This window comes from Notothenia rossii (genome assembly GCF_949606895.1).
Source record: "Notothenia rossii genome assembly, chromosome: 2".
In the NCBI taxonomy this organism is placed as follows: domain Eukaryota; kingdom Metazoa; phylum Chordata; class Actinopteri; order Perciformes; family Nototheniidae; genus Notothenia; species Notothenia rossii.
The window spans coordinates 59,778,584-59,802,626 of record NC_136904.1 but is presented as its reverse complement, the minus strand read 5'-3'; the positions used below and the strand labels follow the sequence as shown (position 1 = coordinate 59,802,626).

General features: G+C 42.5%; 2 protein-coding genes across 26 annotated transcripts in view; one reads left to right on the top strand and one right to left on the bottom strand.

Annotated features, from left to right (window-relative positions):
• LOC307027915 (zinc finger BED domain-containing protein 4-like) overlaps positions 1–22,777 on the top strand; it is a gene marked incomplete at its 5' end in the record, with an annotated part of 35,728 nt that extends 12,951 nt beyond the window's left edge. Inside the window, 3 exons of the mRNA XM_079662611.1 lie at positions 18,321–18,448; positions 20,672–21,952; positions 22,215–22,777. Coding sequence (XP_079518737.1) covers positions 18,321–18,448; positions 20,672–21,952; positions 22,215–22,707 — 1,902 coding nt within the window. The 3' untranslated portion in view covers positions 22,708–22,777. The remainder of the gene's footprint in view (positions 1–18,320; positions 18,449–20,671; positions 21,953–22,214) is intronic.
• Positions 1–24,043, bottom strand: part of clasp1a (cytoplasmic linker associated protein 1a) — a 108,213-nt gene that overhangs the window by 76,153 nt on the left and 8,017 nt on the right. The window lies entirely within an intron of this gene.

Here is a 24,043-nt window from a genome sequence, read left to right as displayed (position 1 = left end):
GTCTGCTCAGGCGGGGCAAGACTGGCTGCTGCACTGATTATGATGTCACCCAGTTGCTCAGGAGAGGCTACAGTGTTATCTACCACAGGACAATGCTGCCTGACTTGTTGCAATACAGACTGTTACACTGGACAACATCAGAGGAGAGAAAACTGCAACAACAACATCAAATAACAGTATATCATATTCCATCACATACCAAGCCAAAACAACTTTAGGAAATCATTTGCCAAAATATGAGCTGTGAATACAGATTTAGAATCTACACAGAGTTCAACACGAGAAGCGAAAGCAGGAGATGAAGGGAGCGAGCATGTTTGTATATGATGTTCAGAAGAGCAGGGGTTCCCTCTGGGTCTGACTGGATGTGTGCATTGGACACTGAAGAACATACAGTAAAGGGAACTTTGCATTCTTCTGATAAGCTGACACAATCCCTTCAGAAACAGAATATGACACATAAAAGAGGACAATTAACTGAGACATGAACACACATGAGTTCTGATGAGAACACAACACAAACTCACACCCTGATACTCAGCTGAGCAGAGCCTGCAGGTTCCTTTCTCTGGCACACACACTGAAATACACAGCTGTGACATGGGTCAAAAGGCTTCTATTCTCACAGCAGAAATGTGCTGGGACTGTGTGAGTATGTATGGCTGTAGTGGTCATCACACCTTGGCCTATAAACAGGTCACAAACACAATATGCCCTTGGATTAGAAAATTGTATCAAAATATCATTATGAGATATTTCCTCAGCCACTAAGAACCACTAAACATGGATATGAGTGGCAGTCTAGACTTAGAATCTCTCTCAGTTCATTCATTTTTGCTAGGATGAAAACGAGTGTTTCTCCTGGCTATCACATGTCCATATCCATATTTTCTCTTCAAATTAAACAATAGATTAACACTTAGCTAAGCAATAGGCCCCTAAAAACATTGTTTCTTAATCATGGGAGATTCTAACATACACAGGTCCCATCTATGAATGTTGCCAATGTACAGTTCAAAGACGCACGCTGAGGCCCAACCACCTAAACAGACTGATGGACTTGTTGTCGTGGATATGTACTGCCTGATATGGCCCCAGTGTGGCCCCTCAGTCATCTCTCAGTGTGCTGTTATGAGAGAAAGGGCTGGCAGAGGAAACAGAATCCATCTCCCCTCTCCATCTGCCACACAGTTGCTCTCATTAATTGCCAACCGATTGATGCTGAATGGAATTTCTCATTCAATTTACTTTCACAGTGTTTTGGTAGACCAACAGGGAAAGAATGCTTCACTTTTCATCAAGAATCATGATATGCTAACCAATTGGGACAAAACAAACTGTATCAAAAATGTGCTGGTGCATCTTGAATTAGATTTCATCCAACATCCATCGTTGAATATGCGATGGGTTTGCAAACCACAAGGAACTGGTAGCCTAACTCATGACAAAAAGGGAAGCATCCTTGAGTTGAGCAGATGAAATAAGAGAGCAGATTATGAATATGCGGTTAGTGCCGCCAAGGATCCCAAACCTGGACGGATTTATACTAGCAGTGATGGGGTCATTAGGATAAGGGGGTTTACGGCTGCTGCTAATGCTGCTGCTGGTGACACACAAAGGAACATATTTTTACACACAGTGCAATCTAACAAATGCCAGATAAGCAGAGATAGCATTCTTTCAGAGAAAAAAAAAGGAGGTGGAAGGTCTCTCTGTGTTAAAAATAGGGGGGGGGGGTGGAGTATATAGAGAGAGAGCAGAGGAAAGGGACGGCAGAGAACTGTCTGTGGGTGAGAGTGAGAAAAGCCTCTGACAGATACAAATGGAGAATAGTAGTGCTGAACGATTAATCGATTTGAAATCGCAATTTGAAATGACGCGATTATCAAATCGCAAAGCCTGCGATTTTTAAAAATACTTTATTTTTATTTTATTTAAAAAAAGAAAGAAATGTTGTTCTTCTTGTGTGTCAGTCATCCACACCAATCAGAAGTGCTGTGCTCCACATGTACCAGCCATTGTTAACCAATCAGAAGTGGCCCATGATAGAAGGTGATAGACAGATTGATCGAATCACCTGACAAGTATTTTTGAAAGTGCCTGCCCTTTCCAAATGGCTTCCAATGGAGCTCTCCTAGATGGTTTGGTGAAACAAACCATATGAGTCAGGTTAGTAATACTCCATCACATGTTTTACATCTATTACAGGGTGCATCTTAAACTGAAGCTTGACATTAAAGCAACCCAACGGAAGTTTCATATAAGTTTAGTTCTTTCACTCGTAGCTCGGGCTGCGGGGGTGCTAGAGACGGGAGCACGTTGATACGACCTTCCTAGAAGGAGATATGGCCGCATTTTACAATAAACTTCTGTTGGGTCGCTTAAAAACAAATATCGCAAATCACAATCGTAATATCCGTCAGAAAAATCGCAATTAGATATTTCCCCAAATCGCGCAGGCCTAGAGCATAGACAGAAAAGATAGCAGAGAAGACCAGAGAAAAGTGAACAAGATGTTGATTATGCTTTAACAGTGAGTGTACAAGCGTCAGCAGGAGGTAAATCACTCCCCTCTGCTCCTCCTTCTCCATCTATTGCTGAGTCATTCAGTCATGGTGCTACCTGTTGCCGAGCTGGCTATGCTGGTGTTGGAAACACACACATGTAGAGCTATATTCTGGACCTCTGCTCCTACAGCCCTGCACAGAACACACTCGCATGACTGAATACACCTATACAAGAGACATTTTTTGGAATGTGTGTAGGTGATGGTTCTTTAGTAGTCAGGTGTACCCATTTCTCACCCAAAACATGGTTGGACAGGCTTAATGCTTTGACTTTGGCCAATTGGCCAATTCTCTCCTCAAACATACATTTACTGGAGAATGACATTCACTTAAAGAGCAACTTCCAGGTTAAAGACACCTGTGAATAAATGTGTAAATACACTAGATTTTCAAAAAAATATACAGAAATATACACTACAGTGACATCTGGCGTCGTTTTTGTAAGAAATGTTCACTTCCGCATAAAAAAGCCTCGGCACGTGACCTCCCGCGTGTGACGTAACATGGGGGACACAAGGGGGAGAGCGGCCGGTGTAACGTATTAATAAACATGGATCCCAATGCTAGTTTCGACACAGAAGACACAGAAGAAGTTGAACATGAATATTCGAATGCATATGACGGACCACAACCTTATAATTATGAGCCTGCTAGGCGTCCAATAGACCAGGAGCAGCCAAGGATTAGAAGAAATAACGGCCATCGGAGAGAAATTGAGCTGTGGTGTGAGGAGAACCAGTGGAGAACTGGGCAGCTATCTTGGTGAGTGACCGGCGTTAGCTACAGAATGTTAGCTAACGTCACATCACAACATTGTAAAGTTAGCTATCATATATCAGGCTATAACTAAAGTAGCATTGATAATATAGTAACGTTACTGGCAGGACTGTTGTTACTGATTCATAACAGAAACTAATGCGCAAGTATCAGCCGTATTTTGCGTTACCTAATGCAACTCCACACTACGGTGCTGTGTACCGGAGTGGAGACGCGAGATACGGCTGATACTTGACGATCTGGCGGAGAAAGGTTGTGGAGCCTCCGTTGATATGCCGTTGTAAATGGCTTGATGGAAAGCAGGTGTGTAGTCGGGGAGGGTGCACAGCTGATTGCAGCAGGTGAGTGGAGGTTGAGCCGGGAGCCAGGAGTGACAGCCACCACGCACACACAAACAACACAGACAGGGGGAAACAAACAAACACAAAGGAGACGGCTGGAGCAGTACAGCCACCACAGCGTTACCTAATGCAACTCCACACTATGTCTTACAGTGCCGTGTACCGGAGGGGAGAGAGAGAGAGCAGCGAAGGGGGGGGGGAGAGAGAAGTAATATGGTTTCCTGATAAAGCTGTGGAGAGTATGTGCTGCAGGGAGGTGGATGCACAACGCACCCAGGAACGAACGCTAGCTCCGGTCCTTTTTACTGTGGACTCGATGTCCTGACAGGCTGGTATTTGTGCAACCTGCACAAACACAATACTGCACCGTGATTACAAATGGTGAAATACAATGTAAAACTACCGAAAAATACCAGCTCCTTAAAACACAACCGCTCTACTCAACGCAACTCTACTATACCCGCGGTCAGAGAGCGGAGATGTGTCCCCTGCGTGATGTAATATGACGCGTTTGACGTATGACCTTAAAAAAAAGCCGTTTTTAAGAGCAGAGCTCTAAATTGCTCCTTTCCCTCTGAATTCCTGCCCTTATGTCTCGTGAAACATATCAAATCCTGCATTCACTTTTTTAATTGTAATTTTCAAGCAAGTTTAAGCATAAATGTAGAAAAAAAAAAAAAACTCAAGATGCTCTTTAAAGGTGTTGATCTTTTGAATTGGTAGAGAAACACTTGTGCTTAAATCTTGCGACTTAACCCAAGTACGGCAATGCAGCGAATATCACATAAATGACTCATTCCAACCTTTAATATTTTCATAGTAAGTAGTGCATTTTATTTATTTGACTTTTTTGACGATGTACTTTCATTATGCAAAGTAATATTGTAACAATAAATCACACAGCTCTACCACAATCACACAACATACAGAAGTATGGCAGGGCTGCTTCATTCGTTACACACACAGAAACCTCCTGACAATACACTAGAACCATTGGGCCTTATGCAACTCTCACACGCACGTCTTTTGGGTTTTGTGAATCAGCCAAATTTGAAAGCAAGGGCAAGATACACATTGTGTGCTGCATCATCTTGAAGGCTTTCCCTCATGCAGCAGAGCGCTGTGTGTCGCAGATTTTCATCCGAGCTTAGCACAAATCTCTGCCCTCCAAATGCTCACCAAGTTGCATTGGTTAAGGATTACCACTTGACAGGGGGCTGTGCCAAGGCTCCAAAGTCCCCCTTCAAGCTGAAATGACTGGTTCACTCTGGAAATGGACCTTAACCTGGTGTACAAGCATGCTCAATGCACATGGGCTTAAGAGTAGAGGGAAACAACTACGCAGCAGCAGAGGTGTTTTTCTATAAGTGTGTTTGTGTGTGTCCAAGGTTGATTGATCCAAAGTGTTAGCACAGGCTTTAGACAAATGTTACACAGACTTCTCCATGGGTTTGCCACTGTCAATCACACTGACTTCAGACATACACACACTCTACTCCCACAATGTGCTGATGCAGTAAATGAAGGAGAAAGGCTATTGATCAAGTAAGTCCACGAGGGAGGGACACAGACAGAAACAAAAATAGAAGCCAGTCCCTTAAAGACACAAAGTACAGTGTCTCTAGGATCTCTTCAAAGTTTGAGTTGGGTCGTGTTCCATTACCAGAGGTCTTTGAGTTAGAATGTTTTACATTGGAGTGAATCAAGAAAACAAGACTTGGTAGTGCAGGGTTAGACATTAAGGGTAAAATGCCACTGGCCCTCTGGGCCGGTGGAATTGTATTATCACTGGCCCCACCATTGTAACCACTGGCCCGGAGCATTCGTCCAAAAAAAATCGACTTATAATGAAGAAAATTAACACATTTGTTGCAATAGTAATTTATGCACTAACTACATTACTACTTGTACTACAACATTTGAATCATCAGTTCTTCCTCATTTTCCTCAATTGTTCATATTTGGTTTATTAAAATAATGATATTGTGGTCATTGTTAAAAGATGTCTGCTATTATTGTGAGTATTATTATTTGTATAATGCGCTTTCTGCCTTCCTGTCATTAGAAGTTAGAAATGTAATGGCTATGTAATAGATTTGATTAGAACCTTCATTCTCCTAAACTGCTGGGACATTTCCCTAAAGCCAATACCTTTATATTTTCTACTCTTCACTTGCTTGTCAGCATAGGTCGGCATTGGTGTACAGAGCCGACTAAATAAGACCTTGTTTATCATATTGAGAGGTGCAGTGACGCGTCCTAAAACCAGGAAGTAAACTGCTGGTTCCCTCACAAAAAGCAATGGGATTTCTCCACAGGGTTTTGGAAAATAGCTGGAAATAAGGTCTGTGGAAAACAAACCTGTTTGATAAATGCACGTTTTGTTGAGCCGGATAATCTCCACATGTCTACCCTACTTTTATAAATTTCGAATTATAAATCTAATCGATAGATTATAAAAGGGTTTTAGGACGCGTCACTGCACCACTTGAAGCCAACTCCATCGATCAAGCTGGCTGAAACTTTCTCTCCCTCTTCATATCTCCCTGTCCTTTAACTCCTCCGGTGACTTTCTTTTATTTGAAGATGGTTTTTTGGCCGGCGCTTGGCCGGTTACCGCTGGTATTAAAAACATTTTCGCGAATGGTTAGGTGGCGCGATAGTTTGTAGTGAAGGAGCGCGCTCCCGCTCACGGGAGCCTGCTTTTTTACTTTTCACCCAACAACGACGACCGACTCACGAAACGCTATGTTATAGCGTTAATAAACGAAACAATTTAACTAAATTGCTAGTCAAAAATACCAATACCACCGGACAATTTTTTTAAAGCAATATTTTTAGTGGCCCGAGCGGGCAAGTGGAAAGTACGTTATGCTGGCCCGGGGTGTCTAATGGCGCGTTTCCACTGCAGCGCGGAGCTCGCTTTAAGCGTGCCGAGCCGTGCGGGGCCCGTTTTTGCTTGCGCTTCCACTTGGCCTAGTTTTGGCCCGGGGCTACTTTTTCACCTTTTTTCTGACCCGACTAAATCGTGGTTCTATCGATGCCAACAAACAGGGCTGAGTCGGGCTGAGTTTGCTAAACTAGAGAGAGAATCGCTGTCAAAGGGGCTACAACTACAACAAGATGAACATATTTGACCGTGATTTAATTGTAATACACGTTTCAAAATGATGCCGAAGTAACAACATACTGATACCGGATAGTAAAAACCATGAATTAAGGCTTTGACAAGTCTGCAGGCGAAAAACATTTTAAAATGCGTGATCTTCTTATTATAGACAGATGCATTTCCAAACATTTGGTCTACCTACGCTGTAAAATGTATTATCTCTTCGATTTACACACGGCATCTATTGCACGTCTGTCCGTCCTGGGAGAGGGCTCCCTCCTCTGTTGCTCTCCCTGAGGTTTTCTCCCATTTTCCCCTTTAAACTGTGGGTTTTTCTCCAGAGGTTTTTCATTGTACGATGTGAGGGTCTAAAGGCCCAAATACACCGGCCAGTCACCTGAGAAGTCGCCGACGCCGACACCGACTGTTGCGTCGCCGGACTCTCCTGCGTATTTGCCGACTTCGCGCACTGGAACACACCGCAAATCCGAGCCGAGCACGTATGAACTGCGCAGGCGTGAGTGGCAATAACTCTCCTTACCAGCAGGTGGCGGTAGTGTGTATTCATCATTCAAAAGAGGCACCAACCAGAAGACAGAGAAGAAGAACAGACTCCGTGATATAAACAATCAACAAATAGCGTTTTTCTTTCCATTTTCACTCTCGTCCATTGAAAACATGAAGGAACAGGAGCTCTATAAACCGATGAGGTGAAATAGCCGTCCATGTGGGTTCCATCTTCCATTTTAAATCATTTGTTTACCTCCCTCACTTCCGTTAACACTTTTCATGCACTGATTCGCTAACTGAACAGCCAATCAGTGTTATCCCTTTGTCCGACTTCCGGTGGTGTTCCCGACGCCGATTCAACAAGAGAAGGTGTCAGGTCGGCAGAAAAGACCCGACGGTGCGGCGCACACCACTCCGAATAGGGCCTGCCCACGCTCATGTTTGGCCCGACTCCCATTTACAGCCGATTTCGGGCCGGTGTATCTGGGCCTTAAGGACAGAGGGTGTCGTTTTCTCATACTGATATTCTGCACAAACTGTGCTGTTGTATTTGCTGTAAAGTGTCTCTACTGTAGGGTATTTTTATTATATGTACAGCACTTTGGCTCGACCAAAGATCATTTAAAAATGTGCTATATAAATAAAACTTGATTTGATTTGTTGTCTAAATGGAGATCGGCTAAGCCAGGGGTCGGCAACCCGCGGCCCTCGAGCCGCATGCGGCCCTTTAAGCCCTCTGCTCTGGCTCCCTTGAGCTTAGACAAAAATAAAAAGGAAATCAAATAAAAGTATTTGTAGGACTATTTATATTTTGTTGCATGGTTGAAAATGTTTCGTATCTTGTATTTTGAGGTGATACTGTGACACATAAATAAAAAACAAAACGGTTTTAATTAGGTCAACTAAAATATGCGTCACATCCTGCTACGGTCCCGCGCCAGCGCCTTTTCCTGTTGGTGAATAACCTGACCCCCGGCTCGATGAGCGAACTATGGATAAATCAAAGAAAAGTACCGGAGGAACACAGGATTTAATTCTGCATGGACAGAGTTATATGCTTTCACAGCAAACGATGCTGGTTTACCGGTAAGTTTGATATGTAGAGAGAAGTTGTCAAAGCTGCTGCAGCCTTTACGTATCGGGAGAGGAAGACAGCTGACGATCTTCAGTCATAATTCAATGGGGTATGTAATTTATTTCAGAAAAAACTCTTTGTTATATTCCATGGAATGCTCTTAACATGCCGATAGCAATGAATATATTAAATGCTTTGACAATAATTACATACACAAATTAATCTTTGGAAGCCGTAGCGCTGTAAAAAGCACGACCAATCATCTGAGCCGGCCCGGCTAAAATAACTGGATGGCCTACCTGCCTGTCAGCCTTCCATCTGTGCACAAACTTATTTCGTGCCCTTATTGGTAATGTGCGCGTTCGTGTGTGTTGGAGGAGGGGCTCTGTAAGGAAGTCTGAAGGAAGAGACAGATTTTTTCCGGTTGTGTATTTTCAAATTCTAGCGCACTCGAGCTGGTTTCTCCATTCTTACCTACCGTACCTTTAACTCTTTTTAGGGTGCAGCTATATGTTTAATTTATTTCAAAGTGGGCCCATTTTAATTATATATTTGTTTCCTTCAAATGTGCAGAGGGCTACCCAAGTGCTGTGTTTAATTTATGTTAAAGTAGGTCTGTGTATTATTTTTAATTCTCCTTATAGGAGTTGTTTGTTTCTTATTAGAGGTTAACAGTTTTATATAACGTAATACATAGCCTAATAAATGCAAAAAAACCTGTAGTTTTTGTCTGATATAACAATAAATACAACTTTATTAGCTATCAAGCTATGAAATATGTTTTGCGGCTCCACACAAAAAAATGTTGGGGAAAAAGGAGCAAAATGGCTCTTGGCGCTTGACGCTCGTGAACTATCGGCAGGATGGCGGGGGAGCCTCGCTGAGGGGAAGCAGTGTGTGGACCTGTCAGCGCATCTTACATGATGCCGAATTTAACACATTTAAATAATTGGTTTAAACGGCATAATAATAAGGACGATTGTCCGTTCTGTGATTTTCCAGAGCACACATGTTATGATATTAGGGTCATGCAGGGAATGGGTCTGGATGCAGACCGCAGATAGGGGGTGGATCCTATAGGGGGCGTTTCCTATAGGGGGCGTTTCCTATAAGGGGAGGATCCTATGAATAATGACACTCAGCAGAAATACATACTGTAGGTGGCAGTAATGCAATTTAAGGGATTACAGCTGCTTTTACAAATCCTCGCAGCAGAAGTCATTCGTTCTTTCAAGATGGCCGAACAACACTTTGAAACAGCGGTAATAGTATTTTCCAGAGATGCATGTTTATATTTATTGTAATATCATTTTTCTTAACACACAATTGTCTCGTTATCAAAGTACAACATCGACTGTCCAACCTCGTTAAGCGTTAATAAAGTAAATAGTTGTATGTGGTAAAAATGTTTGTGGTATTAAATGCTAACTTAGCATGATGCTATAAACACGTGGCCTACTCTACTGTTGTAATAACGTTAAGCTTAGATAGGTCAATAGATCATCAGGCTCAGTAACAATACTGATTTGTGTTACCAAAGCTGATCATCTAATTGACCTAAGGTTAGCGCATATGCTGTGATGCTAACCAGCACTTAGCATGATGCTAGTGTACTGTTGTGTACTGTTGTATTATCTTGGAAATATAAGTAGGCCTGCCCTACATACTGTAGCTTAATCAAATAATATTTTATGGATTCGGATAGACAACATGGCTAGCTTGGTTGGTTGAATTGAGTAATAAGATGTGCGGTACTGATTAAGGTTGTAACTGTAACAGTTTGTAACTACTGGTTGTAATGAACCAGACGAGAGACGGACGCATCTTTTCAGTAAATGTTGCCTGCTAATCAATATGTAAAAATAACACTTCGGATTTGCCTTCTATAATTATGTAACATTAGTTATGGCGTCATCAGAAATGTGGTAAAGTAATATGATTAGAGAAGAGTCACTGGTCATCTAACACATGCTTAATAGCTCACCTAACACATTCTTTAACCTGTCTTTAATAGTAACATAATAAAATCTACCTAATATCGATAAGCAAAAACACTACTTATATTATACAAATTATGTGACCCCTTGAGCTGCATAAACTAATAAGCAATCCAATTGAAATATAAATATCAAAGCTCATTCAAAAACTTTCCTGTCATTTATGTGATATGAATGGTTACTGTTGAAAGTGCAAATAAAAACAGTTTGAATAATAAACAATTCCTCATTTTCTTCCAGATTCACCCAACTGTTTACAAGGGGGATGCCCCTCTAACACCCCTTTGTGAAGGCCCTAATAAGTACAAGTGCACATTCTGCAGCAAGGTGGGGAACTAGGGCCATATTGTGGCACATCTGCAGACCCATAGAAGAACGGCTGTTAAACATGGAGGTATTTCTTAATCTAAATAAATGTTACTTGTTGGACCACAAGAAATTGCCAGCTGTTCTGTCAACGGATGCGTGTTCACCGCAGAACATGGAGACACTGCCAAAGCGCCTCGTACCTCTTGAGAACTTTTGCACTGTTTGCCCAGGAAAAATACCTCTGTCGGATCCTATGCCGATAACTCATAAAGCCAATATAGTGACATTCACTGGCATAGTAAAGGGTATGTTTAGTTTATGAATATATTAGTTCACGTGTGGGGACTCGCTTCCCTCATGGGGACAAATTGGGGTCCCGTTCCAGATCTCCAGCTGCAGAGAGTGCCGCAACCTGTACAAGGACTCGGAAGGCTACAGGGGACATGGGCGCAGAGGACAACTCTTGGGGATGTACTCAGAAGATGATCTGGCAGGATTCTGCAGCATTGACTGTTTTTATGATGCTGGAGGCACCTTCCATGAAAATGGCTGATGGGGTTAGGCTTCCATTAGGCAAACATCTCTTGTTCTATTGTCTCTCAATAAAATGTTTATGTTCAATCAAATGTTTATTTTTAATGAAGAATTTCCTCTTTGTTTGTACTGTATATATTTTCCTTTGTACAATGTATTGGTATGTGCTATACATTTCATGTTTAGTATTTGATGTGTATTGTAATGTTTCAAAAATAACAAATACGTTAACTTAATTAATCTTACCACCAGACACAACATGAACAAATGAATGATACACATCAGGACAGTAACTTCAACTTCAGTATTTTAGGTGTACAGAAACCTCTACTCCTGTTGTTAAATGATATACAGCAATATCTTCCATAAAATGTAGTTGATTGATTTGAATAATAATTACTACCACTGCACAAACAGTAAAAAATTATATGCCTACAATTTATGAGTTTAATGTATCCTATGTTATGATAAACTATCAAATTGACTCTGTATTCATTATGATCTGTCAATAGGTCAATTAATTTGTCTTCTCTGTGGGTTGTATACTGTTCATTCTTTATGCAAATTAATTATAATTATTATTTTTCAAAGTTCGTTTATGATTCATTCAAAGCATTGAAATAAATTAGAAACAGAGCGTCATATACCTTTAAGAAATACGTGGGGGCGGGGCTCATAACACTTTTTAGGATCCGCCCCATAAAGGATCCGCCCCCTATAGGAAACGCCCCCTATAGGATCCGCCCCCTTGCTGTGGTCTGCAAACAGACTCTATTGTCATGCAGAGTGAGATGAGATCGCTGTCCCTTTAAGAGAGAGAGAGAGGGGTGTGGCTTGTGCATGTGTGTTTGTGGATGGTAGAGCGACAGTGAGGGAACGTGTGTATGTTTCTGGAAGTGAAACGAGGAAGCAGAAAAACAGAGGTCTGTGATGTATTTTGTAAAACAGAAGAACAGCTAAATAAATGCAACGGCCTCCCAAGAAGAGCTCGCCTCTCTCCAGTCATTTAAGCTAAAGTGGGTTATTGAACCTGAAGCTTGTTGCTTCTGCCCTCCTCGACTACGGTCTGGAAGCCGACAGGAAAGTTCAAAACACAGATGGACAGTCCGCCCCTTTGTAGCATATTATTTCGATGAGAGATGAGTAGATCGCCACTGGGCTTTCAACTAAATACACAGCCACGCAAAAACTGCGGCATTTCTACAGCTCCTTTTGGGTTCTGCAATTAGTGAAGTGCTTTCCTCCGTGATGAAACGATCAGCAGTGCACCACGGAGGAAAGCGGCAGAAAGTCACCTGGAGTTAAAGAGAGCGGGGCTACGTTGCGTGCATGGCTTCCTTCTGCAGGTAACTGGGAGACGTGCTCTGGCGGCGGTGTCTTTCAGGATCCGAAAATACAATTTAAATATTTTGCACACTTATTCCACTTATTCCTAGTGTGCCACTGGTTACGGTGCCGCGTGCCAATGCTGGCACGCGTGCCAGGGGTTGCTGACCCCTGGCTTAGTTTATGTTGAAGAAAGACATCGCCTGGGTTCAGTGCTAGGGCCTCTTTCTGTGCAGTAAAACCCTTTAACACATATTTGTATATCAAATGATGAATTGAATGGGATACGTAGGCAAACTCACTTTCAAACGGCATAACAGCTATCTGTGTCGAAGGAAGGAATAGCATTACCATCCTATCTAAAACCATACCAGGAGGTGTGTGGTGCAGTGGGTTGTGCGTTGGTGTTCGGATCAGGGGGGTCAAAGGTTCAAACCCCTCTGCAGTCAGTATGTCGTTGTGCCCCTGAGACACTTCACCCCAAATTGCTCCTGTGGGGATTGCCCACAGTATTGAGTATGTAAGTCACTTTGGATAAAAGCGTCTAACAAGTGACATGTAATGTAAGGTAATACCATGCTCAGAAATGAGCAGTGGAGCCTAAGCAGGAAATACACCAAAGCACGGACAATGGCTCCCCAAAGACAGCCCCACTCCTTCAGTCTGAATTTGAGAAACACAGGCTTGAGCATATTTCACAAACAGCTATAGCTGAGCTGAATGATACCCCAAGAGGAGCAGGAGAAACTGTGATCATGCTAGGTTCCTAATGCATCTGAAACAAAGGCAGAAACTGAACTCATGCCTGGTACTAGGTATTCAAGAAATAGAAATGTCTAGTTACTCATCAGGACAAGAGCTTTCAAACAAATATTGATTCAATGATTGAATAGGGCACACTTTGTCTGTCAGTATCACATTGTTGGTAAGACAACAGAACTGACTCCAGCCACTCTGCCCAGACACGGCTGAGCATTACAGTTGGCACCAGGTTGTCTGAGCAATCATTTCAGGGCTCCTCCACCCGGAGGAAACTGCTCCCCCCACTCTTTATTGATTAAGTCAGTAAAGCACCTCAGCTCCCAGGCTCGTCCCTGCACAGGGAGAGGTGGAGATGAAGGAGGGGAGAGTTGATGTGATGGATGGATACTGACAAGAACTGGTAGCCTGAAGGTGGGAAAGGGGGGAGAAAAAGGGATGAAGTACACTGCACATGTCTGGTTACTGGGGCGGTGGGGTCATTCAGCACTGTGAGTTATACGTAGACTTGCAATGCATTGTCTGACCAATCCATTAGTTGATCAACAGAAAAAGCAATTGGCAAATGATAGATGAATCGTTAAGTATATTTACATGCAACAAGGACATTTCTTTGGATAAAGGCTTGAAAGGACACATTTAAAAAGACCTTTTGAGAAAACTGGGATGGAGATGGCTCACTATCTATAAACCAGACGATAAATCAAGTCCTCTGGAAGATAATCAGCAACTTCATCGATCAATAGAATGGCTAGAATGGGACAATCAAATGTCATGTTTTTTTCTTGCTTTTCAAATGAAAATTCCCTAAACTCCACAATTCTGTTCTGTTTCAATCTAAGATGTTTAAATCCTTTTCAAGTACTAGTACTTTTGCTTTGGTTAGTTTGCCATTATACAATGGACGACCCTCTTCCACTTTTCCTTCATTATTATTTATGATTCCTTAATGATCATTTCTTGATCAGAATTCTAAGGTGGGCGTAGCCTGCTGTGTTACTTTCATATGTTGTGATACATTTTACAATCGGTGTATGTTTGTATGTATATTTTTCTTTTAAAACAAAAAAAAGATAAGAAGAAAATGCCAAAAAATAATGATAATGTGGGCGTGGTCGGTGGCATTGCACAGATAAGGATGAAGCAACAATTACAGAGCAGACAGGGAACACTTGATATGTCCAGGAGGGTTGAGCATGCAGAATGAACAGATACACCCAGCTCCAGAATATCTACAACCACCATCCCAGAGGGTGTTTCTCAATGTTGAGTCACTTGCTTCAGAAGCGAGGCAAGAATACTTCCTGGCATTCGGAAAACAAAGAGTGGAACAGGCGAGCAAGTGTGCAGGTGTGTGTCATATGAGAGGCCCCGCCTTACATTTTCCGCCACAGATTTGGGGAAATTGGACGTGCGCAAAGCATTATGGGGATTTTAAGACCGCGGAGTCTACACATGTGCAGCCTTGAAATTTCTCGCTACGAAGTACGCTGGGCTCAGTAGAATTCCAAGTATGCTGGAGATTGGAACAGTCCTTCGGTGGCACTCGATGACGTAGTATGCTTGAAATAGTGGCTCTGGAGCAGCTTTACTCAACATTGCGAAACACCCTGAGAATCCTGTGTGCTTCTGTCAAACACTCCCCTCCTCACTCACCCTTCCATAACAGCACCACACCTCTGCATTTAGCCCATCATTAGGTGTATACTATGCACACTTGTCTCGAGTTGATTCAGCAGCTGAAACAAGCCGGGATGTGGCTGTTGACTTGACACACCCTGAGATGGAGATCACTCTGACAACTGCACCAGGAGGTGTCCATCTACCGAACACATGACTCGCTTCATTTGAAATTGCATGTGCATGAATCATGAAAGTGTTCTATTTAGAAAAGGAAAATAGCCTGACAAGAGAAATCACTGATGTTCATGCTTGATGCTCCATTATTAAGAGTCGTTTCCAAGGATCTGCTGATCACGTTCACACACATATCAGTGTTCAATTTCACTCATTTGTATGTGTACAGAAGTTTAGGGAAGAGATGGGGAAGTGGTAGCAAATGAAACATTTCGGCTGGGCGTTTGTTACAAAGACCCTTCAGCAGAGTTTACAGTACCTGTGGGCCATCTAAGCTAATTTACAGATCGCCCTGAGCCCAATAGAGATTGCCCTGAAAAATGCGCGTGGACGAAATGATGCACGAAGGGTTTGGGGGCCTCCCCCTAGAGCAGTGGTCGCCAACCAGTCGATCGCGAGTGTTGTGCGGGTAGATCGCGGACCGTTAAAAAAAAAGTAACAAAAGTAAAATTAAATTAAAATAATGTTTGAAAAATATTTTTTTAGATGTAAACCTATCATCCAGCACCCCGTTAGCAGGTGCCACTTGATTAACGTATATTTGAGACACCTCAATAATATAATACATTAATCGTGCTTTACGTGAACCTCATCATGACACAAGAGACAACGGCAGGGCTGTAATTTCCCGTGTTCACTGAACGCAACAGAGGCAAGACACCACACCAATCAGAGAGTTGCATGGAAATACACGTGTGCTTGTGTCATTCAAGCTTGGCTCTGTGTGTGTGTGGCAATAGCGTATTTAGTGTGATAGAGAGAGGGAGAGAGGGACGGAGAGAGGGAGAGAGAGGGACCGGTGCTAGCGGGAACCGTGATGTTAGCATCTGGTTAGCTAGCTGCACTAACTAACTAACGGACATAAGGAGCTGTTACCACAACAAGCTGGAGGAGAGTCCTCTCCTGTCAGACTGAGGGGCTCAGGTGAGCTAAAGGACTCTGAGTGTTTAGAACGGTTTTGTCACAAATTATTAAAAAGATTATTTCCGCGGCACACCTTCATATGATCATTGTAGTTATACAAACAATAAGAGAATAAATGAAAAACAGGTATGAAATAGCCTACTATACAGTATGTCAGTAAAACAAGAATACAGTTTAAAAGGGGAGTGATTTGTAAAATATCCATAAAGAAAAAGAAAATCTGTTTACAGTTCTGTTTCATATGGGTGCTGAGAGAGGTATCCATAGAACTCTTCATGTTGCTCTCAAAGTGCACCAGATTGATGCTTTCAACTTCAATATTTAAAAAAAAAATCTTCCCGTGGGAGCATCCCCCCGGACCCCCCTAGAGGAGGTGAGGACCCCCCTAGAAGAGGTGAGGTCCGCCCCCCAATAGCACTTTACCCCTGCCTATATGCCGTGAGCTGATTATGGAGCTTTCATTGTAACAGTAATTCAGATGCAATTAGCCTATAAAAGGCCTCAAATTGGAAGCATTGCCTGGGCCGTCTTTTTCACTCAATTCTGCAATAGGTAGATCTCGCCTTTCACCTAGGCCGAGGTCTGCGATCTTGGGCTTAAAAAGGTTGGTGACCACTGCCCTAGAGCATTTAGATTTTTGCAGGTCTTAGATGCTGTCTGGTTCATTCTCTAGACTGAATTATAAGATGAACCACCACAATATTATACAATTTCAATGTTATTCTTAATTTCACTTGTTTGTTTGCATGAGTTCTTGTTTGTGTTTGCTCGCTTGCATGCCCTGCATAGCTATAAGAAATACATAAGTTGTTGGTCAAGAAACTTTCCATCTGATGAAGGCAAATGCCCTCCCAGATGTAAAAAAGTAGAAAACATTACATTCAGTAATAACTGCCAAAACAAACATTATTTACACTATTATGGCCCCTGTTAAAAATGTTTGTAATGTTATCTACTGTTAGTCTGGGAGACCTCGAGTGTACACTGGCCGGCTTATTAGAAATTAAGAATTGGCAAGAGGTCGAAACCACCCTGAAATAACTGCTTTATACAATTATTAATTATAAACAAATTGCACGTTCAGGGTGGTCGTGGAGTACTTGAATAATGACCTGCATGTGAAAATATTATTGCATTTCATGACCTGCACATGCACAACAAATTAATGACCTGCATAATGTAATACAAATAAATAGTACTCTGCCATTTATGCCTGAGAATTAATAAAGAAATGACTTAGTTTACTGATTCAACGACTTAGATATCCTGTTTGGCAATGACTTAGTTTCCTGAGATTCAACGTTTCCTGAGATTCAACGACTAACAGTCTTCTGCAGCTCAGTCTTTCTCTTCTTCTTTCCAGGTTGTTCACCTTGCTTTGGTGGACTAAGAAACATTGTAATACACTGACTTTAAATGATTTGATCGTTAGGTATTCAGCATCAGAATCCGTAACAAATTGAAATTCCCGGGAAAATTCGATTCATTGTCCGGGTAGTATTTATTGTATAGAAATCGTATTGACCGGGCCAGCCCGAACATCTCGAAGTTGGTCGAACGAATGGCTCCTCATCTGGAAGCTGACCGAGCAGACCCGAGCAGCAGTTGAGAGGAGCCGAGCGCATCCGCGAAGCACACAAAATGTCGACGTCCATGAAGAAAGACGGGTTGACCGACCTTTGGCAACTTTTTCATCGTTTTCCAACCGATTTGACCGCTGTCAGGCACACGTCTCCACAATTGCCATAATAGATTGCCCGATCGGCCAACCAGCAGGTGAGGCTTCATTGCCTGAGCTAAATACTAGATTGCCTCGGGCCATCGGGCAGTCGTTAATGTCGAGCCCTGGTTTAGAAGGAACTCCAATCTTTAGAAATACCTTTGGTTTGATAGATAGGCTTCATTCTGAACTGATCTACTGCATGTATTATGGTTTCAAGATGACTAATAACAGACAAGTAAGCTTTTCTGTTTTCAACTTGGGACTCATGGAGAATTTGCAGAGCAGGAGGTTACTGTGGGTTACCAAGGGCACATGACACTAACAAACTAACATTAGTATACTGTCAGTCAACATATGCAAACAAAGTGTAATGTTAACCGTCCACCCTGTGCACGCAGGCTTTGAATCACCGCTTCAGACACAGTACATGAGTTGCTGTAGAAACAAATTCATTTTGTTCAAGGACAAATCGAATACTTTTGTTATAGACCTAAACTTATTTGTATTGTTAGCATGAGGAAGTGTTGAACCCCTTCTGGGAAGAGATATACAAGGAAGAGAATGTGGGACCTTCACTTGACCTGTCAGCTCAGCAGTATGACAGTACAACCATCCAGTGTTTGTTATCCAAACACAAAAGGTATGTGCAGCAAGGAAAGCCCTCGGACTGGCCCTCTGAACTTTAGGTAAGAAGAGTGTAAAACGCTATTAAGAACTTTCTTTAAACAGTTGCTTGGTATTAGACGCATCCGCTCAAAGCACCATTTATGGTGAATGAATTCATCCCCCCCTCTCTCAAACGAAATAGTTCCCACATTAGCTTCCAAGTGATCAGCTATGCCTGTGCTGAGAATACTGTCCCTGTTAACCAAACCAGGGTTCATACACTTTTTCACCAATGATTTTAAATGAATTTTCCATGACTTCTCCATGACCTTTACCTAATTTTCCATGACCAAAAGAATTACTCTTCTCAGCGGTACCACTGAAAATGGTTTATTTGAACATGGAACAGGAAAATAAGGTCTGAAACATGTTGTGCCTATCTAAAACAAATCAAGTAGTAGGCTTACTAGATCCTACAGGCTAAAGCAACTCAAATCTCTCACCAGCAAAATACCTCAACAGTTAAATGCCATTTTACGTCTCATTACTATACAGCAGGGGTCGGCAACAGGCGGACCGCGGTCCGGATCCGGACCCAGACGCCGACCTATACGGACCCGGACCTATAATCAATACATTAATAGGGTATTTTTCGGCGCCTCACGCTTTTTTAACGCTGATTTGGGTGACTTGTGTAATTCGTGGAGAACCGAAGAGTTTTCGTTTTGGGGGGGGGGAGTCCGTCCGTCAGTCCGACTGACGGACAACTTCTCAAGTAAAAACAAGAAGAAATCTAGACCGCAAAAATAATTAAACAAGCGAGTACCTGTTTTCTCCTGGCCAAGGACAGGTTCCTTGAACACAACATGAGCGTAACGTGTCTTCACGTGGTATATTTCTCGTCTGAAAGGAGTGCTGACGGAGAGCACCGGAACGCCGCTCCAGCTCTTCAAATATTGGAGTAACCATAAGGAGCCGTACACATGCCACAGTCATAGGCGGCACGTGAGGCTCAGGTTTGGGAAGGCTAAATAACTTTTTTTACCTGACGCTGCCCGCCTCCGGCGTCAATAGATAAGAGATCAACCGAGATCAACTCTCAGTGAAAGCATCGCCTGCTGACCAATCAGAGCTCAGTGTGCAGAGTTTAAATCTATCAAGTCATCTTACAGGATAAAGGAAATACAGATCAACTGCCGCATGCAGGGAAGACGCCGACGTGTCACACTTATCTTTCATATCACATCATCAATCACATCATCGATCATATAATATCATATCATATATTTCCTTATCTGAGTCAGCTTCTCGAGCCGTATCTGGCCGTGCAACACTTACAGTGTCACACTGTCACATGGTCTACTGTATGCAGAAGTATTATTTTAAGCAACACATTAAGTTGACGAAACACTCAACTCAAATGTAATTATGTCATGGATGTTTAAAGTTGAACTTCTTCATATTTGTCAATATTATAGTTTCATTTTCATTAATGAAGTATGACGCTGCGCTGTCAGTACGCTTGTCCATGTTTGTGATTGGTCAAATGTTGCTAGCCCCGCCCCTTGAACGCGCTCTCAGCCGGACAGAGAAACCCTGGCTTGATTTACCCAGTTGATAACCAGCATCGTAGGACCGCTTAGCGAGATCTCGTTTGTTAGGGTTAGTTAAGATAACTCAAACATATCCAGGGTCTGTTGAACTGGCTTCGTAGTACAGTTTACTGGTGGCTGCATAGCAACGCTAATGTCAAAGACACAAACATTATAATATTTTAATTTTACCAGATGCAGTGACAAAAATATTTGGGAAGGCTTAGCCTTCCCTAGCCTACAGTACCCGCCGCGAGGGATGTCCTGATCCGATCACGTGATCGGGGATCGGGGCCGATCACATGATTTTCCAAAGATCGGAATCGATCGGAATCGGGAGCAAGGAGATCGGGGATCGGGAAAAAAAAAATTTAGGAAATATTTTTATAATTTTATTTAATGTTACAAAACAAAAATGACCATGTTCACATCTTAAAGTCATCCTGAGGCCTTAGTTTTGGTTTAAAATTACACAACATCATGTATGTGTTGCTTCTTTTGGGCTTGTTTTCATATACCTGGTTGCTTATTTCTCTCAAATCTAGCAACCGAGTGGGCAGGGCGCAGTGTCTAATAGTAGCAGTAAGCTAACGAGAGCCTACGTTCAGCTGGTGACTCGGGACACAGAAAATGTCAGGAGTTTGGAACTATTTTAAAATTGAAAGCGAAGGCAGTGTAACAGCCAGATGCCATGTTTGCGAGGCGGAGGTTCCGCGCGGTGGAAAGAACAGAGCCTCGTTCAACACGACCAATCTTATACGCTACCTGAGAAACAAACACCAAGAAGAACACGAGGAGTACACATCGACCACTCGGGCAAAGGCACTAAAACAACCAACACTTTCTGAGACTTTGAAAAGGAAAGAGAAACTGTCCCAGAACAGTGACAAGGCCAAACAAATAACAGCCAAGATAGCTGAATTCATCGCGTTGGATGACCAGCCGTTATCTGTGGTGGAGAACGTGGGGTTTCGCCGTCTCATGGAGCACTTGGAGCCACGTTACGAGTTGCCTTCTCGTCATTTCTTTACAGAGAAAGCTCTGCCTGCCCTTCATAACAAGCTTTGTGGCCACCTGCAAGCCCTGTTAACAGACGTGCCTGCTTTCGGGTTTACCACAGACATATGGAGTTCTTCTGTGTGTCCAATGTCACTCCTTAGCTTCACTGCACAGTGGATCGACTCGCAGTTTAATTTACGACATGTGACCTTGCACGCTCAGAACTTTCGCGGATCTCACACAGCAGATCGTGTGAGAGAGGCCATCGAGGGGATGCTTAACAGTTGGGGAATAGATAAGCCTCGGGTCCATGTCATTTTGCGGGACAACGCGCGAAATATGGTGAAAGCCATGGATGATATGGAAATAACGAGTGTGGGCTGTGTTGCACACACGCTCCAACTTGCTGTGCATGAGGGTCTGCTGTCTCAGCGCAGCGTCATAGACGCACTGGCCACCGCGAGGAAAATTGTTGGCCATTTCAAAGATTCCCCGTTGGCCTATTCCCGGCTGGAAGATATCCAGAAGGATCTGAAGATGGACGTCAAGCGTCTACAGCAGGACGTGCAAGTGAGATGGAACAGCAGCCTCTACATGCTGCAGAGCATCCTGGAGCAAAAGCGGGCTCTCTCTGTGTATGCAGCTGACTACAGCATGCCAGCCACACTGACAGCCAACCAGTGGACCCTGATGGAGAAGACAGCTGAGGTGTTAGCTCCATTTGAGGAACTCACCAGGGATGTGAGCAATCCCACTGCATCTGCAGCTGATGTCATCCCTGCAATAACAGCCCTCAAACGTGTACTCTCTCGGGAGAAGACCACTGACCAGGGGGTCAGAACAATGAAGAGCACGCTCCTAGAGGCAGTGGAGACCCGCTTTGCTGAGGTAGAGGAGAAGCCACTGTACAGCATCGCCACTCTAGTGGATCCAAGATACAAAGACAGGCAAGTACAGTAAATTAATGTACCATTTGAATGCTATTATAATCGTATCTATTACATTATTATAATTATGTATATAAAACCAACCAGTATTCATTATTCAAGCCAATTTCTATTTTTCTTTCCTTTTTAAATGTAGGTCTGTTAATGATTAGATTTGTATAGAAGTAAGGCAGTTGCCTGACTTAACTGTTGTGCTGTGTGGTGTCTTCTTGTCTTATGTTGTTCTTTGTTGTGGGTAATTGTTACATTTATCTATTTTCAGATTCTTCACAAAGTCAGACAATCTGAGGCTTGCCACGGATAACCTCATCCTGGAGGTGGCAAAGATAGAGAGGGCTGCCAGTGAAGAGCCAGAGGCAGCAGAGCCTATGCGCAAGACACCACGCCAAGAAGCAAGCAACAGCCTGGGCAGCGTCTTGGACGAGATCTTGGAAGAGAATCAGCTAGAGGCCCGGTCCGTGAGTACATCAGCTGATGTCCAGGTACAGACCTATCTCTCAGAGCAAACCCGCCCTAGGAAAAGCAATCCTCTACTACGCTACTGGAAAGATAATGCTTCACGGTTCCCCTCACTGGCTACTGTTGCAACCAGGTTTCTCTTTGCCCCCTGCACCTCTGTGGACAGTGAGAGACTCTTTAGTGCAGTGTCCAACGTCCTTGATGAGAAAAGGAACCGGCTCTCACCTGACAGGGTAGAGATGCTGATTTTCCTTAAGAAAAACCTCCACTTAATTGTGAAGCCTGAGAGTGAGTAAGAAGTAAGAGTGCAGCTTACATTCAAGAGCTGACCGTCCCTTGATTTAAAAAAACAAACGGTGCCTTGCAATTTTATATCAATTTTTGTTTACATTTTATATTTGAATTGTGTTACTCCAGTAAGATGGAAATATAATACTTTGTTTATTCATGTTATGTTAAGCTGCTATTGTTCATTGCACTAATACTAGACTAGTTAGTCTTAAGGCTAGAATTCTGCACTCAGCCACATTTTTTTTTTTTTTTATTATTTATTTGTGACTGAATGTGAACTTGTGAAGCTAGTCAAGCTACCTCTTTCCAGTAGAGTTATTTTAGTTTTGTTACTGCACTATCTGCACTCAATTTGTTTACATTGTTATTTTGTGGTGGACCACTGATAAGCTTTATCCAATGCTGCTGTGAAAAAAGAATATCCTATATCCATGTTGGATAGAATGGGTAGTTGGGTACTGTCATTTAAATAAAAAAATACTTTAAGGGACAACTTGAATGCTTCTTTTTTTTTTTTATGCATCGGATCGGGAAAAATCGGTATCGGCAGATTGTCAAAATCAAAGATCGGATCGGGAAAATCGGTATCGGCAGATTGTCCAAATCAAATGATCGGAATCGGATCGGGAGCAAAAAAAGGTGATCGGGACATCCCTACCCGCCGCCCCTGGCCGCAGTGTTTGCGTGGCTGTGTCTTTAGTTGTAAGCACAGTGGCGATCTGTTGTTATTAGCATCTGGTTAGCTAGCTATGCTAATGAATTTAAAGAGCTTTTCTACAACCAGGTGGAAGAGAGCACTCTCCTGAGAGGCTCAAATAACCTCAGCTCAGTGAGGTTAAGGCACACCTTGATATGATCATTATAGTTATTAATGAGACTAAATGAAAAACAGGCATAAAATACTATATGACAGTAACAAAAAAGTTGTTAAAAATAACAAGAATAGAGTTTAAAAGGGGACTGATTTGTAAAATATCCCAAAAGAAAAATCTGCTTACAGTTCTGTTTCATATGGGTGTTGAAAGATGTATCCATAGATCTCTTCATTTTGCTCTCAAAGTGCACCAGATTGATGCTTTTAACTTCAATATTTTAAAAAAATAAAATCTTCCCCCAGATTTACAAACTCCTGGCAGGACAAGCTCAATTCTCGCACTGAATTAAAACAAAGTGAGTGAGGGACTGCAATATAAGAGGGAAAGAAAGAGAAACTTTAAAACTGTTCAATTGTTATGATGTGTAAAGACTGATATTGTTTTATAATCAGCTGAAACTGTTAAGTGATGATGTGAAACAGTTAACAAGGAAAAAGAGAAACTCAAGCTGCTGCTACACTTTATT